Source organism: Salvelinus alpinus, chromosome 3 (assembly GCF_045679555.1).
Source record: "Salvelinus alpinus chromosome 3, SLU_Salpinus.1, whole genome shotgun sequence".
Classification (NCBI taxonomy): Eukaryota; Metazoa; Chordata; class Actinopteri; order Salmoniformes; family Salmonidae; genus Salvelinus; species Salvelinus alpinus.
Window position 1 is genome coordinate 110,377,875 of NC_092088.1, and position 15,800 is coordinate 110,393,674.

At 49.9% G+C, this 15,800-nt stretch overlaps 1 protein-coding gene across 1 annotated transcript in view; it reads right to left on the minus strand.

The window, feature by feature from the left end:
* The window catches only part of LOC139569899 (ankyrin-3-like), a 195,762-nt gene extending 180,413 nt beyond the window's left edge, over positions 1–15,349 (minus strand). Inside the window, exon 1 of the mRNA XM_071391224.1 lies at positions 14,186–15,349. Within this exon, the coding sequence (XP_071247325.1) occupies positions 14,186–14,299 (114 nt within the window). The 5' untranslated portion in view covers positions 14,300–15,349. The remainder of the gene's footprint in view (positions 1–14,185) is intronic.
* Between the last annotated feature and the right edge of the window lie 451 nt (positions 15,350–15,800).

Consider the following 15,800-nt stretch of genomic DNA (forward strand, 5'->3'; position numbering starts at 1 on the left):
AGAGACAGAGAGAGAGAGAGAGAAAGAGAGAGAGACAGAGAGAGAGAACGAGAGAGAGAGAGAGAGAGAGAGAGAGAGAGAGAGAACTAGAGAGAGAGAGAGAGAGAGAACGAGAGAGAGAGAGAGAGAGACATAGAGAGACAAATCCTATCAAGCACAAGAGACATCAAATCAAGAACAAACTGTGGGACGCTGTAGGGAGTTGTAGTTTTCAAAAGGCAAATATTCAACCTAGTTCAGCGCAGAAAAGTGGTAATTAACTACAATGGCCAGAAACCCTTGCACGTATTCTTCCCAGCACCACACACAGAAGGCATGAGAGAGGAATGTAGCAACGCAGCGAGGAAACGAGACGGAGAGGGGTAGAGTTTGTGAGGAAGCTCTACTCCATTGATAATAGTAGAAGTCTTGAAGAGAGAGAGAGAAAGAGAAAGAGAGAGAGAGAGACAGAGAGAGAGAAGACCACAAATACAAATTCCATCTAGACACTGTTGCCCTAGAGCACACAAAAAACCTATACATACCTTGGCCTAAACATCAGAGCCACAGGTAACTTCCACAAAGCTGTGAACGAGCTGAGAGACAAGGCAAGAAGGGTGTTCTATGCCATCAAAAGGAACATCAAATTCAACATGCCAATTAGGATCTGGCTAAAAATACTTGAATCGGTTATAGAACCCATTGCCCTTTATGGTTGTGAGGTCTGGGGTCCGCTCACCAACCAAGAATTCACTAAATGGGACAAACACCAAATTGAGACTCTGCATGCAGAATTCTGCAAAAATATCCTCCGTGTACAACGTAAAACACCAAATAATGCAGAGCAGAATTAGGCCGATACCCTCTAATTATCAAAATCCAGAAAAGAGCCATTAAATTCTACAACCACCTAAAAGGAGGCGATTCCCAAACCTTCCATAACAAAGCCATCACCTACAGAGAGATGAACCTGGAGAAGAGTCCCCTAAGCAAGCTGGTCCTGGGGCTCTGTTCACAAACACAAACACACCGCACAGAGCCCCAGGACAACAACACAATTAGACCAAATCATGAGAAAACAAGAAGATAATTACTTGACACATTGGAAAGAATTAACAAAAAAACTGAGCAAACTAGAATGCTATTTGTCCCTAAACAGAGAGTACACAGTGGCAGAATACCTGACCACTGTGACTGACCCAAACTGAAGGAAAGCTTTGACTATGTACAGACTCAGTGAGCATAGCCTTGCTATTGAGAAAGGCCGCCGTAGGCAGACCTGGCTCTCAAGAGAAGACAGGCTATGTGCACACTGCCCACAAAATGAGGTGGAAACTGAGCTGCACTTCCTCACCTCCTGCCAAATGTATGACCATATTAGAGAGACATATTTCCCTCAGATTACACAGACCCACAAAGAATTAGAAAACAAACCCAATTTTGATAAACTCCCATATCTATTGAGTGAAATACCACAGTGTGCCATCACAGCAGCAAGATGTGTGACCTGTTGCCACAAGAAAAGGTCAACCAGTGAACTATTTGCACATAATATGACATTTGAAATGTCTTTCTTATTTTGGAACTTCTGTGAGTGTAATGTTTACTGTTAATTTGTATTGTTTATTTCACTTTTGTTGATTATCTACTTCACTTGCTTTGGCAATGTTAACATATGTTTCCCATGACAATAAAGCCCCTTCAATTGAAATTGATATTGACAGAGAGAGAGAGAGAGAGAGAGAGAGAGAGAGAGAGAGAGAGAGAGAGAGAGAGAGAGAGAGAGAGAGAGAGAGAACTAGAGAGAGAGAGAGAACTAGAGAGAGAGAGAGAGAGAGAGAGAGAGAGAGAGAGAGAGAGAGAGAGAGAGAGAGAGAACTAGAGAGAGAGAACTAGAGAGAGAGAGAGAACTAGAGAGAGAGAGAGAGAGAGAACGAGAGAGAGCGAGAGAGAGACATAGAGAGACAAATCCTATCAAGCACAAGAGACATCAAATCAAGAACAAACTGTGGGACGCTGTAGGGAGTTGTAGTTTTCAAAAGGCAAATATTCAACCTAGTTCAGCGCAGAAAAGTAGTAATTAACTACAATGGCCAGAAACCATTGCACCTAATCTTCCCAGCACCACACACAGAAGGCATGAGAGAGGAATGTAGCATACACAAAGCAGCGAGGAAACGAGACGGAGGGGGGTAGAGTATGTGAGGAAGCTCTACTCCATTGATAGTAGTAGAAGTCTTGAAAGTTTGTCTTATCTACTTTGAAGGACTACTAATACAGTGATTTGGTCAGACAGCTCTGCAGCGTGGGCAGCTGTGGCAACACAATGATCACGGAATGCCCTTTCCGCTAGCCAAGGCAGGGCTGCTTGGCTCGTTGGGCAGCACAGAGATAACCAAGGCAGGGCTGCTTGGCTGGTTGGGCAGCACAGAGATAACCAAGGCAGGGCTGCTTGGCTGGTTGGGGAGCACAGAGATAACCAAGGCAGGGCTGCTTGGCTGGTTGGGGAGCACAGAGATAACCAAGGCAGGGCTGCTTGGCTGGTTGGGCAGCACAGAGATAACCAAGGCAGGGCTGCTTGGCTGGTTGGGGAGCACAGAGATAACCAAGGCAGGGCTGCTTGGCTCGTTGGGGAGGACAGAGATAACCAAGGCAGGGCTGCTTGGCTGGTTGGGCAGCACAGAGATAACCAAGGCAGGGCTGCTTGGCTGGTTGGGCAGCACAGAGATAACCAAGGCAGGGCTGCTTGGCTCGTTGGGCAGCACAGAGATAACCAAGGCAGGGCTGCTTGGCTGGTTGGGCAGCACAGAGATAACCAAGGCAGGGCTGCTTGGCTGGTTGGGGAGCACAGAGATAACCAAGGCAGGGCTGCTTGGCTCGTTGGGGAACACAGAGATAACCAAGGCAGGGCTGCTTGGCTGGTTGGGCAGCACAGAGATAACCAAGGCAGGGCTGCTTGGCTGGTTGGGCAGCACAGAGATAACCAAGGCAGGGCTGCTTGGCTGGTTGGGGAGCACAGAGATAACCAAGGCAGGGCTGCTTGGCTGGTTGGGGAGCACAGAGATAACCAAGGCAGGGCTGCTTGGCTGGTTGGGGAGCACAGAGATAACCAAGGCAGGGCTGCTTGGCTCGTTGAGGAGCACAGAGATAACCAAGGCAGGGCTGCTTGGCTGGTTGGGCAGCACAGAGATAACCAAGGCAGGGCTGCTTGGCTGGTTGGGGAGCACAGAGATAACCAAGGCAGGGCTGCTTGGCTCGTTGGGCAGTACAGAGATAACCAAGGCAGGGCTGCTTGGCTCGTTGGGGAGCACAGAGATAACCAAGGCAGGGCTGCTTGGCTCGTTGGGGAGCACAGAGATAACCAAGGCAGGGCTGCTTGGCTCGTTGGGGAGCACAGAGATAACCAAGGCAGGGCTGCTTGGCTGGTTGGGGAGCACAGAGATAACCAAGGCAGGGCTGCTTGGATCGTTGGGGAGCACAGAGATAACCAAGGCAGGGCTGCTTGGCTGGTTGGGCAGCACAGAGATAACCAAGGCAGGGCTGCTTGGCTCGTTGGGGAGCACAGAGATAACCAAGGCAGGGCTGCTTGGCTGGTTGGGGAGCACAGAGATAACCAAGGCAGGGCTGCTTGGCTCGTTGGGCAGTACAGAGATAACCAAGGCAGGGCTGCTTGGATGGTTGGGGAGCACAGAGATAACCAAGGCAGGGCTGCTTGGCTGGTTGGGCAGCACAGAGATAAACAAGGCAGGGCTGCTTGACTCGTTGGGGAGTACAGAGATAACCAAGGCAGGGCTGCTTGGCTGGTTGGGGAGCACAGAGATAACCAAGGCAGGGCTGCTTGGCTCGTTGGGGAGCACAGAGATAACCAAGGCAGGGCTGCTTGGCTCGTTGGGGAGCACAGAGATAACCAAGGCAGGGCTGCTTTGCTCATTGGGCAGTACAGAGATAACCAAGGCAGGGCTGCTTGGCTGGTTGGGGAGCACAGAGATAACCAAGGCAGGGCTGCTTGGCTGGTTGGGGAGCACAGAGATAACCAAGGCAGGGCTGCTTGGCTGGTTGGGCAGCACAGAGATAACCAAGGCAGGGCTGCTTGGCTCGTTGGGCAGTACAGAGATAACCAAGACAGGGCTGCTTGGCTCGTTGGGCAGTACAGAGATAACCAAGGCAGGGCTGCTCGGCTGGTTGGGGGTATCTCTGTCCCTTTGTCTCACAGGGTTGTTCTAGGTAAGGTTTCCCATCATGCACTTCTACATACAGGGTTGTTCTAGGTAAGGTTTCCCATCATGCACTTCTACATACAGGGTTGTTCTAGGTAAGGTTTCCCATACTGCACTTCAACATACAGGGTTGCTCTAGGTAAGGTTTCCCATACTGCACTTCTACATACAGGGTTGCTCTAGGTAAGGTTTCCCATAATGCACTTCTACATACAGGGTTGTTCTAGGTAAGGTTTCCCATACTGCACTTCTACATACAGGGTTGCTCTAGGTAAGGTTTCCCATAATGCACTTCTACATACAGGGTTGCTCTAGGTAAGGTTTCCCATACTGCACTTCTACATACAGGGTTGCTCTAGGTAAGGTTTCCCATACTGCACTTCTACATACAGGGTCACAGATCACTCATATCTAAACCAATACAGTCAGTCAGCACAACAGTCACAAGCATTTGTCCTTGACCAGTCCGACACTAACCTAACGTAGCAGGTGTAAACACCTTAAACGACAGCACATTCTGGTCTGGATGAGAAGAAACAACACTGCTGGGGAGTAAATGTGGAAACAACACTGCTGGGGAGTAAATGAGGAGACAACACTGCTGGGGAGTAAATGAGGAGACAACACTGCTGGGGAGTAAATGAGGAAACAACACTGCTGGGGAGTAAATGAGGAAACAACACTGCTGGGGAGTAAATGAGGAAACAACACTGCTGGGGAGTAAATGTGGAAACAACACTGCTGGGGATTAAATTAGGAAACAACACTGCTGGGGAGTAAATGAGGAAACAACACTGCTGGGGAGTAAATGAGGAGACAACACTGCTGGGGAGTAAATGAGGAAACAACACTGCTGGGGAGTAAATGAGGAAACAACACTGCTGGGGAGTAAATGAGGAAACAACACTGCTGGGGAGTAAATGAGGAGACAACACTGCTGGGGAGTAAATGAGGAGACAACACTGCTGGGGAGTAAATGAGGAAACAACACTGCTGGGGAGTAAATGAGGAGACAACACTGCTGGGGAGTAAATGAGGAGACAACACTGCTGGGGAGTAAATGAGGAGACAACACTGCTGGGGAGTAAATGAGGAGACAACACTGCTGGGGAGTAAATGAGGAGACAACACTGCTGGGGAGTAAATGAGGAGACAACACTGCTGGGGAGTAAATGAGGAAACAACACTGCTGGGGAGTAAATGAGGAAACAACACTGCTGGGGAGTAAATGAGGAAAGAACACTGCTGGGGAGTAAATGAGGAGACAACACTGCTGGGGAGTAAATGAGGAAACAACACTGCTGGGGAGTAAATGAGGAAACAACACTGCTGGGGAGTAAATGAGGAAACAACACTGCTGGGGAGTAAATGTGGAAACAACACTGCTGGGGATTAAATTAGGAAACAACACTGCTGGGGAGTAAATGAGGAAACAACACTGCTGGGGAGTAAATGAGGAGACAACACTGCTGGGGAGTAAATGAGGAAACAACACTGCTGGGGAGTAAATGAGGAAACAACACTGCTGGGGAGTAAATGAGGAAACAACACTGCTGGGGAGTAAATGAGGAAACAACACTGCTGGGGAGTAAATGAGGAGACAACACTGCTGGGGAGTAAATGAGGAGACAACACTGCTGGGGAGTAAATGAGGAAACAACACTGCTGGGGAGTAAATGAGGAGACAACACTGCTGGGGAGTAAATGAGGAGACAACACTGCTGGGGAGTAAATGAGGAGACAACACTGCTGGGGAGTAAATGAGGAGACAACACTGCTGGGGAGTAAATGAGGAGACAACACTGCTGGGGAGTAAATGAGGAGACAACACTGCTGGGGAGTAAATGAGGAAACAACACTGCTGGGGAGTAAATGAGGAAACAACACTGTTGGGGAGTAAATGAGGAGACAACACTGCTGGGGAGTAAATGAGGAGACAACACTGCTGGGGAGTAAATGAGGAGACAACACTGCTGGGGAGTAAATGAGGAGACAACACTGCTGGGGAGTAAATGAGGAAACAACACTGCTGGGGAGTAAATGAGGAAACAACACTGCTGGGGAGTAAATGAGGAGACAACACTGCTGGGGAGTAAATGAGGAGACAACACTGCTGGGGAGTAAATGAGGAGACAACACTGCTGGGGAGTAAATGAGGAAACAACACTGCTGGGGAGTAAATGAGGAGACAACACTGCTGGGGAGTAAATGAGGAAACAACACTGCTGGGGAGTAAATGAGGAGACAACACTGCTGGGGAGTAAATGAGGAGACAACACTGCTGGGGAGTAAATGAGGAGACAACACTGCTGGGGAGTAAATGAGGAGACAACACTGCTGGGGAGTAAATGAGGAGACAACACTGCTGGGAAGTAAATGAGGAGACAACACTGCTGGGGAGTAAATGAGGAGACAACACTGCTGGGGAGTAAATGAGGAGACAACACTGCTGGGGAGTAAATGAGGAGACAACACTGCTGGGGAGTAAATGAGGAGACAACACTGCTGGGGAGTAAATGAGGAGACAACACTGCTGGGGAGTAAATGAGGAGACAACACTGCTGGGGAGTAAATGAGGAGACAACACTGCTGGGGAGTAAATGAGGAGACAACACTGCTGGGGAGTAAATGTGGAAACAACACTGCTGGGGAGTAAATGAGGAAACAACACTGCTGGGGAGTAAATGAGGAGACAACACTGCTGGGGAGTAAATGAGGAAACAACACTGCTGGGGAGTAAATGAGGAGACAACACTGCTGGGGAGTAAATGAGGAGACAACACTGCTGGGGAGTAAATGAGGAGACAACACTGCTGGGGAGTAAATGAGGAGACAACACTGCTGGGGAGTAAATGAGGAGACAACACTTCTGGGGAGTAAATGAGGAGACAACACTGCTGGGGAGTAAATGTGGAAACAACACTGCTGGGGAGTAAATGAGGAGACAACACTGCTGGGGAGTAAATGAGGAGACAACACTGCTGGGGAGTAAATGAGGAGACAACACTGCTGGGGAGTAAATGAGGAAACAACACTGCTGGGGAGTAAATGAGGAGACAACACTGCTGGGGAGTAAATGAGGAGACAACACTGCTGGGGAGTAAATGAGGAGACAACACTGCTGGGGAGTAAATGAGGAGACAACACTGCTGGGGAGTAAATGAGGAGACAACACTGCTGGGGAGTAAATGAGGAGACAATACTGCTGGGGAGTAAATGAAGAAACAACACTGCTGGGGAGTAAATGAGGAGGAGTGAAGATGGAGTGTCACCTTGGTAACGTCCAAAAGCAGAAGTCACGTCACAGGCTCTCTGTTTCATTTCCCCTGAAAACCAGAACATCGGGTTGTTGACGACCCTGCTGAGGCTACTCCGACACTGGAGGCTCCATCTCCTTCATTCTCTCCCTCACTCAGCATCCCTCAGCCAAGCCAGCTACACTGCTTCCTGCTGGCATGGTGCTACCTGGACGTACTACCTGTCCCAGACCTGCTGTTTCCAACTCTCTAGAGACCGTAGGAGCGGTAGAGATACTCTCAATGATCGGCTATGAAAAGCCAACTGACATTTACTCCTGAGGTGCTGACTTGCTGAACCCTCGACAACTACTGTGATTATTATTATTTGACCATGCTGGTCATTTATGAACATTTGAACATCTTGGCCATGTTCTGTTATAATCTCCACCCGGCACAGCCAGAAGAGGACTGGCCACCCCTCATAGCCTGGTTCCTCTCTAGGTTTCTTTCTAGGGAGTTTTTCCTAGCCACCGTGCTTCTACATCTGCATTGCTTGCTGTTTGGGGTTTTAGGCTGGGTTTCTGTTCAGCACTTCGAGATATTAGCTGATGTACGAAGGGCTATATAAATACATAGAGACCCATTACTGATGGTAGAGATCCATTACTGATGGTAGAGACCCATTACTGATGGTAGAGACCCATTACTGATGGTAGAGACTCATTACTGATGGTAGAGACTCATTACTGATGGTAGAGACCCATTAACATTTAACATTTTAACATTTAAGTCATTTAGCAGACGCTCTTATCCAGAGCGACTTACAAATTGGAAAGTTCATACATATTCATCCTGGTCCCCCCGTGGGGAATGAACCCACAACCCTGGCATTGCAAGCGCCATGCTCTACCAACTGAGCCACACGGGACCAGATGGTAGAGACTCATTACTGATGGTAGAGACTCATTACTGATGGTAGAGATCCATTACTGATGGTAGAGACTCATTACTGATGGTAGAGACCCATTACTGATGGTAGAGACCCATTACTGATGGTAGAGACCCATTACTGATGGTAGAGACTCATTACTGATGGTAGAGACTCATTACTGATGGTAGAGATCCATTACTGATGGTAGTGACCCATTACTGATGGTAGAGACCCATTACTGATGGTAGAGACTCATTACTGATGGTAGAGATCCATTACTGATGGTAGAGACCCATTACTGATGGTAGAGATCCATTACTGATGGTAGAGACCCATTACTAATGGTAGAGACCCATTACTGATGGTAGAGACTCATTACTGATGGTAGAGATCCATTACTGATGGTAGAGACCCATTACTGATGGTAGAGACCCATTACTGATGGTAGAGATGGTAGAGACCCATTACTGATGGTAGAGACCCATTACTGATGGTAGAGACCCATTACTGATGGTAGAGATCCATTACTGATGGTAGAGATGGTAGAGACCCATTACTGATGGTAGAGACTCATTACTGATGGTAAAGATCCATTACTGATGGTAGAGACCCATTACTGATGGTAGAGACCCATTACTGATGGTAGAGACCCATTACTGATGGTAGAGACCCATTACTGATGGTAGAGACCCATTACTGATGGTGGAGACCCATTACTGATGGTAGAGACCCATTACTGATGGTAGAGGCTCATTACTGATGGTAGAGACTCATTACTGATGGTAGAGACCCATTACTGATGGTAGTGACCCATTACTGATAGTAGAGACTCATTACTGATGGTAGAGACCCATTACTGATGGTAGAGACCCATTACTGATGGTAGAGACCCAGATGGTAGAGACCCATTACTGATGGTAAAGATGGTAGAGACCCATTACTGATGGTAGAGATGGTAGAGACCCATTACTGATGGTAAAGATGGTAGAGACCCATTACTGATGGTAGAGATGGTAGAGACCCATTACTGATGGTAGAGGCTCATTACTGATGGTAGAGACTCATTACTGATGGTAGAGACCCATTACTGATGGTAGAGACCCATTACTGATGGTAGAGACCCATTACTGATGGTAGAGGCTCATTACTGATGGTAGAGACCCATTACTGATGGTGGAGACCCATTACTGATGGTAGAGGCTCATTACTGATGGTAGAGACCAATTACTGATGGTAGAGACTCATTACTGATGGTAGAGATCCATTACTGATGGTAGAGACTCATTACTGATGGTAGAGACCCATTACTGATGGTAGAGACTCATTACTGATGGTAGAGACCCATTACTGATGGTAGAGACTCATTACTGATGGTAGAGACTCATTACTGATGGTGGAGACCCATTACTGATGGTAGAGACTCATTACTGATGGTAGAGACCCATTACTGATGGTGGAGACCCATTACTGATGGTAGAGATGGTAGAGACCCATTACTGATGGTAGAGACCCATTACTGATGGTAGAGACCCATTACTGATGGTAGAGATGGTAGAGACCCATTACTGATGGTAGAGGCTCATTACTGAATGTAGAGACCCATTACTGATGGTAGAGACCCATTACTGATGGTAGAGGCTCATTACTGATGGTAGAGACCCATTACTGATGGTAGAGACCCATTACTGATGGTAGAGATGGTAGAGATGGTAGAGACCCATTACTGATGGTAGAGGCTCATTACTGATGGTAGAGACCCATTACTGATGGTAGAGATGGTAGAGACCCATTACTGATGGTAGAGATGGTAGAGACCCATTACTGATGGTAGAGGCTCATTACATTTACATTTACATTTAAGTCATTTAGCAGACGCTCTTATCCAGAGCGACTTACAAATTGGTGCATTCACCTTATGATATCCAGTGGAACAAACACTTTACAATAGTGCATCTAACTCTTTTAAGGGGGAGGGGGGGGTTAGAAGGATTACTTTATCCTATCCTAGGTATTCCTTAAAGAGGTGGGGTTTCAGGTGTCTCCGGAAGGTGGTGATTGACTCCGCTGACCTGGCGTCGTGAGGGAGTTTGTTCCACCATTGGGGTGCCAGAGCAGCGAACAGTTTTGACTGGGCTGAGCGGGAACTGTACTTCCTCAGAGGTAGGGAGGCGAGCAGGCCAGAGGTGGATGATGGTAGAGACCCATTACTGATGGTAGAGGCTCATTACTGATGGTAGAGACCCATTACTGATGGTAGAGATGGTAGAGTCCCATTACTGATGGTAGAGACCCATTACTGATGGTAGAGACCCATTACTGATGGTAGAGACCCATTACTGATGGTAGAGACCTATTAATGATGGTAGAGATGGTAGAGACCCCTCCCCTTCACTCCACATGCATATAGATTAGATATGTGTGGGAAAGCTCATACCAGCTGTTTTAACAGAGTCCGACTAGGAATCCTATAGGACCATGACCAGACCATGACCAATCTCCATTGGTCAGGGTTCTGGTGTACATCATTATGGTTTTGGCTGTCAGATGAAAGGGAAGGTAACAGTGGTGGAATAAACAGGGTTAAGAGGAGGGAGGGAGGGAGGGAGGGAGGGAGGGAGGGAGGGAGGGACGGAGCTTCAGGAGCAACACAGAGTCTGTTTACACCACAAGCTATATGACAAAGAGGAAATGACAATGTGAACATGAAGAAGATCACAGACGTGGAACACCATGGAGATAGAAGATCACAGACGTGGAACACCATGGAGTTAGAAGATCACAGACGTGGAACACCATGGAGATAGAAGATCACAGACGTGGAACACCATGGAGTTAGAAGATCACAGACGTGGAACACCATGGAGTTAGAAGATCACAGACGTGGAACACCATGGAGACATGGAACACCATGGAGTTAGAAGATCACAGACGTGGAACACCATGGAGTTAGAAGATCACAGACGTGGAACACCATGGAGATAGAAGAGCACAGACGTGGAACACCATGGAGATAGAAGATCACAGACGTGGAACACCATGGAGTTAGAAGATCACAGACGTGGAACACCATGGAGATAGAAGATCACAGACGTGGAACACCATGGAGTTAGAAGATCACAGACGGGAACACCATGAAGATAGAAGATCACAGACGGGAACACCATGGAGATAGAAGATCACAGACGGGAACACCATGGAGATAGAAGATCACAGACGTGGAACACCATGGAGTTAGAAGATCACAGACATGGAACACCATGGAGTTAGAAGATCACAGACGGGAACACCATGGAGTTAGAAGATCACAGACGGGAACACCATGGAGTTAGAAGACCACAGACGGGAACACCATGGAGTTAGAAGATCACAGACGTGGAACACCATGGAGTTAGAAGATCACAGACGGGAACACCATGTAGTTAGAAGATCACAGACATGGAACACCATGGAGATAGAAAATCACAGACGTGGAACACCATGGAGTTAGAAGATCACAGACGGGAACACCATGGAGTTAGAAGATCACAGACGGGAACACCATGGAGTTAGAAGACCACAGACGGGAACACCATGGAGTTAGAAGATCACAGACATGGAACACCATGGAGATAGAAGACCACAGACGGGAACACCATGGAGTTAGAAGACCACAGACGGGAACACCATGGAGTTAGAAGATCACAGACATGGAACACCATGGAGTTAGAAGATCACAGACGTGGAACACCATGGAGATAGAAGACCACACTATGTCTCGTGCCGTACCCACCAGCCCTGTTCAACTCTCTCTCCTGTTAATTAGCCTGGAGGCTGGAGGCGTGCCTGTGATACTGTATTACTGGCAGAGAGCTACGTCTATATTACTAACCAGCATCGCTGCAGTCCATCCACCACACTACAACACAGCACACCACGCTAAACCTTTTGATAAACAGGTGAGGATTCCTCAGGCTGATACCACGGAAACAAGCAGCACCATGCCACACGGAGCAACAGAGAGGCTGGGAGAGGCTGAGAGAGAGAGGCTGAGAGAGACTGAGAGGCTGAGAGAGAATGAAAGAGACTGAAAGAGGCTGAGAGAGACTGAGAGAGGCTGAGAGACACTGAGAGGCTGAGAGAGGCTGAGAGAGACTGAGAGAGGCTGAGAGAGACTGAGAGAGGCTGAAAGTGCTGCGAGAGAGAATGAAAGAGGCTGAAAGAGGCTGAAAGAGGCTGAGAGAGACTGAGAGAGGCTGAGAGAGGCTGAGAGAGGCTGAGAGTGGCTGAGAGGCTGAGAGAGGCTGAGAGAGACTGAGAGGCTGAGAGAGGCTGAGAGGCTGAGAGAAGCTGAGAGAGAGAATGGCTGAGAGAGGCTGAGAGAGGCTGAGAGAGGCTGAGAGAGAGAATGGCTGAGAGAGGCTGAGAGAGACTGAGAGAGCACAGTCCCCTCTACTGTCCCATGTCTCTCTACACCTGCTAACTCTGTCCTACTGTCCCATGTCTCTCCTCCTCCCATGTCTCTCCTTCCCCGTGCTTCTCCCCCGTGCCTCTCCTCCTCCCCCGTGTCTCTCCTCCTCCCCTGTCTCTCCTCCTCCCCTGTCTCTCCTCCTCCCCTGTGTCTCTCCTCCTCCCCTGTGTCTCTCCTCCTCCCCCGTGTCTCTCCTCCTCCCCTGTGTCTCTCCTCCTTCCCCGTGCTTCTCCCCCGTGCCTCTCCTCCTCCCCTGTGTCTCTTCTCCTCCCCTGTCTCTCCTCCTCCCCCGTGTCTCTCCTCCTCCCCTGTGTCTCTCCTCCTTCCCCGTGCTTCTCCCCCGTGCCTCTCCTCCTCCCCTGTGTCTCTTCTCCTCCCCTGTGTCTCTTCTCCTCCCCTGTGTCTCTTCTCCTCCCCTGTCTCTCCTCCTCCCCTGTGTCTCTCCTCCTCCCCCGTGTCTCTCCTCCTCCCCCGTGTCTCTTCTCCTCCCCTGTCTCTCCTCCTCCCCCGTGTCTCTTCTCCTCCCCTGTCTCTTCTCCTCCCCTGTCTCTCCTCCTCCCCCGTGTCTCTCCTCCTCCCCCGTGTCTCTCCTCCTCCCCTGTGTCTCTCCTCCTCCCCTGTGTCTCTCCTCCTCCCCCGTGTCTCTCCTCCTCCCCTCCTCTCCTCCTCCCCCGTGTCTCTCCTCCTCCCCTCCTCCCCTGTGTCTCTCCTCCTTCCCCGTGCTTCTCCCCCGTGCCTCTCCTCCTCCCCTGTGTCTCTTCTCCTCCCCTGTCTCTCCTCCTCCCCTGTGTCTCTTCTCCTCCCCTGTCTCTCCTCCTCCCCTGTGTCTCTCCTCCTCCCCCGTGTCTCTCCTCCTCCCCCGTGTCTCTTCTCCTCCCCTGTCTCTCCTCCTCCCCCGTGTCTCTTCTCCTCCCCTGTCTCTTCTCCTCCCCTGTCTCTTCTCCTCCCCTGTCTCTCCTCCTCCCCCGTGTCTCTCCTCCTCCCCCGTGTCTCTCCTCCTCCCCCGTGTCTCTCCTCCTCCCCTGTGTCTCTCCTCCTCCCCTGTGTCTCTCCTCCTCCCCCGTGTCTCTCCTCCTCCCCTCCTCTCCTCCTCCCCTGTGTCTCTCCTCCTCCCCTGTGTCTCTCCTCCTCCCATGCCTCTCCTCCCCCGTGCTTCTCCCCCGTGCCTGTCCCGCTCCCCACTAAGAGCCCACCCACACAGTGTGAAGCATGCTGCCGAGCTCCGTGGAGGAAAGGAACCAGGACAAAGGAATGAGAGCACCGGGAGACTCTGAGCTTAACTCAGTCCCTCCTCCTCCTCCTCTCCTCTTCCTCTCTCTGTCCTCTCCTCCTCTCCTCCTCTTCCTCTCTCTGTCCTCTCCTTCTCCTGTACCTTTTTCTTCAGCTGCCGTTGGGCTTGTCTGATCTTCCTCTTCTTAAGCTTCTCGTCCTCAACGGAGGTGTCCACAATCGCTCTCTTCTTGATCTGAGATGCAGCCTGAGCCATGGTGCTGGGGAGCTGTGATGGAGCTGGCTGATATCCTTATAGAGCAGGATAGCAGGAGGGACCTACCAGGTCTGGAAACAGCTCCTCTCTGTAGTATAGTATCCTACCAGGTCTGGAAGCAGCTCCTCTCTGTAGTATAGTATCCTACCAGGTCTGGAAGCAGCTCCTCTCTGTAGTATAGTATCCTACCAGGTCTGGAAGCAGCTCCTCTCTGTAGTATAGTATCCTACCAGGTCTGGAAGCAGCTCCTCTCTGTAGTATAGTATCCTACCAGGTCTGGAAGCAGCTCCTGTCGTATCAGGGAGGAGGGCTGGGTGGTGATGGTGTGATGATGCTCTCTCTCAGGACAGCAGCAGAGGTAGTAACGCTAGCTAGTTAGCTAGGTAGCAGGGAAAATAAAACAGACCAAGCTGCTCCTCCCTGAGTGGTGTGGTCCAGTGTTGTAGTATCCAGGAGGAAGACTGAGTCTGGCAGCAGACACACGGCCAGATCAGTCTCTAGAAAAACAGAACCAGCTCTCTCTCTCCTCTCGCCTGCTGATGTCTTCATGTGGCTCCTGGCCCTACCTGAACCACTACCCATCACATTCCCTTCTCCCAACGCAGCATCCCTCAGACAGGACAGGCAATGGAATGAGAGGAAGGGAAGTAGGTAGGGCAGAGAGAGATCGAGTAGGAAGGAGAGAGAGAGAGAGGCAGCTGAGACTGGGAGGCAGTGTTACACCAGCAGCTGGAAGTGCCTGAGTGAAGGAGAGGGGAGGAGAGGGAAGAAGAGGAGAGGGGAGGGGAGGGGAGGAGATAACAAAGATGCTCATTGAGGAAGGAAGGAAGGAAGGGGTGGAGGGAGGGGAGAGAGGAGGAGGGAGAGGAGGAGGAGGGAGAGGAGGATGAAGGGGAGGGACAGAGATGCTCCTGATGGGGAAATGCTTGTGTGCAGATCAGTGCAAACAGGGAGAGAGAGAGACAGAGAGAGAGACAGAGAGAGAGCTAGGTGAATGTTCAGACTCATATCTGACGGTAGAGACGAGGAGGAGGAACTAGGTGAGTGTCCAGACTCATATCTGACGGTAGAGACGAGGAGGAGGTACTAGGTAAGTGTCCAGACTCATATCTGACGGTAGAGACGAGGAGGAGGAACTAAGTGAGTGTCCAGACTCATATCTGACGGTAGAGACGAGGAGGAGGAACTAGGTGAGTGTCCAGACTCATATCTGACGGTAGAGATGAGGAGGAGGAACTAGGTGAGTGTCCAGACTCATATCTGACGGTAGAGACGAGGAGGAGGAACTAGGTGAGTGTCCAGACTCATATCTGACGGTAGAGACGAGGAGGAGGAACTAGGTGAGTGTCCAGACTCATATCTGACGGTAGAGACGAGGAGGAGGAACTAGGTGAGTGTCCAGACTCATATCTGACGGTAGAGACGAGGAGGAGGAACAAGGTGAGTGTTCAGACTCATATCTTACGGTAGAGACGAGGAGGAGGAACTAGGTGAGTGTCCA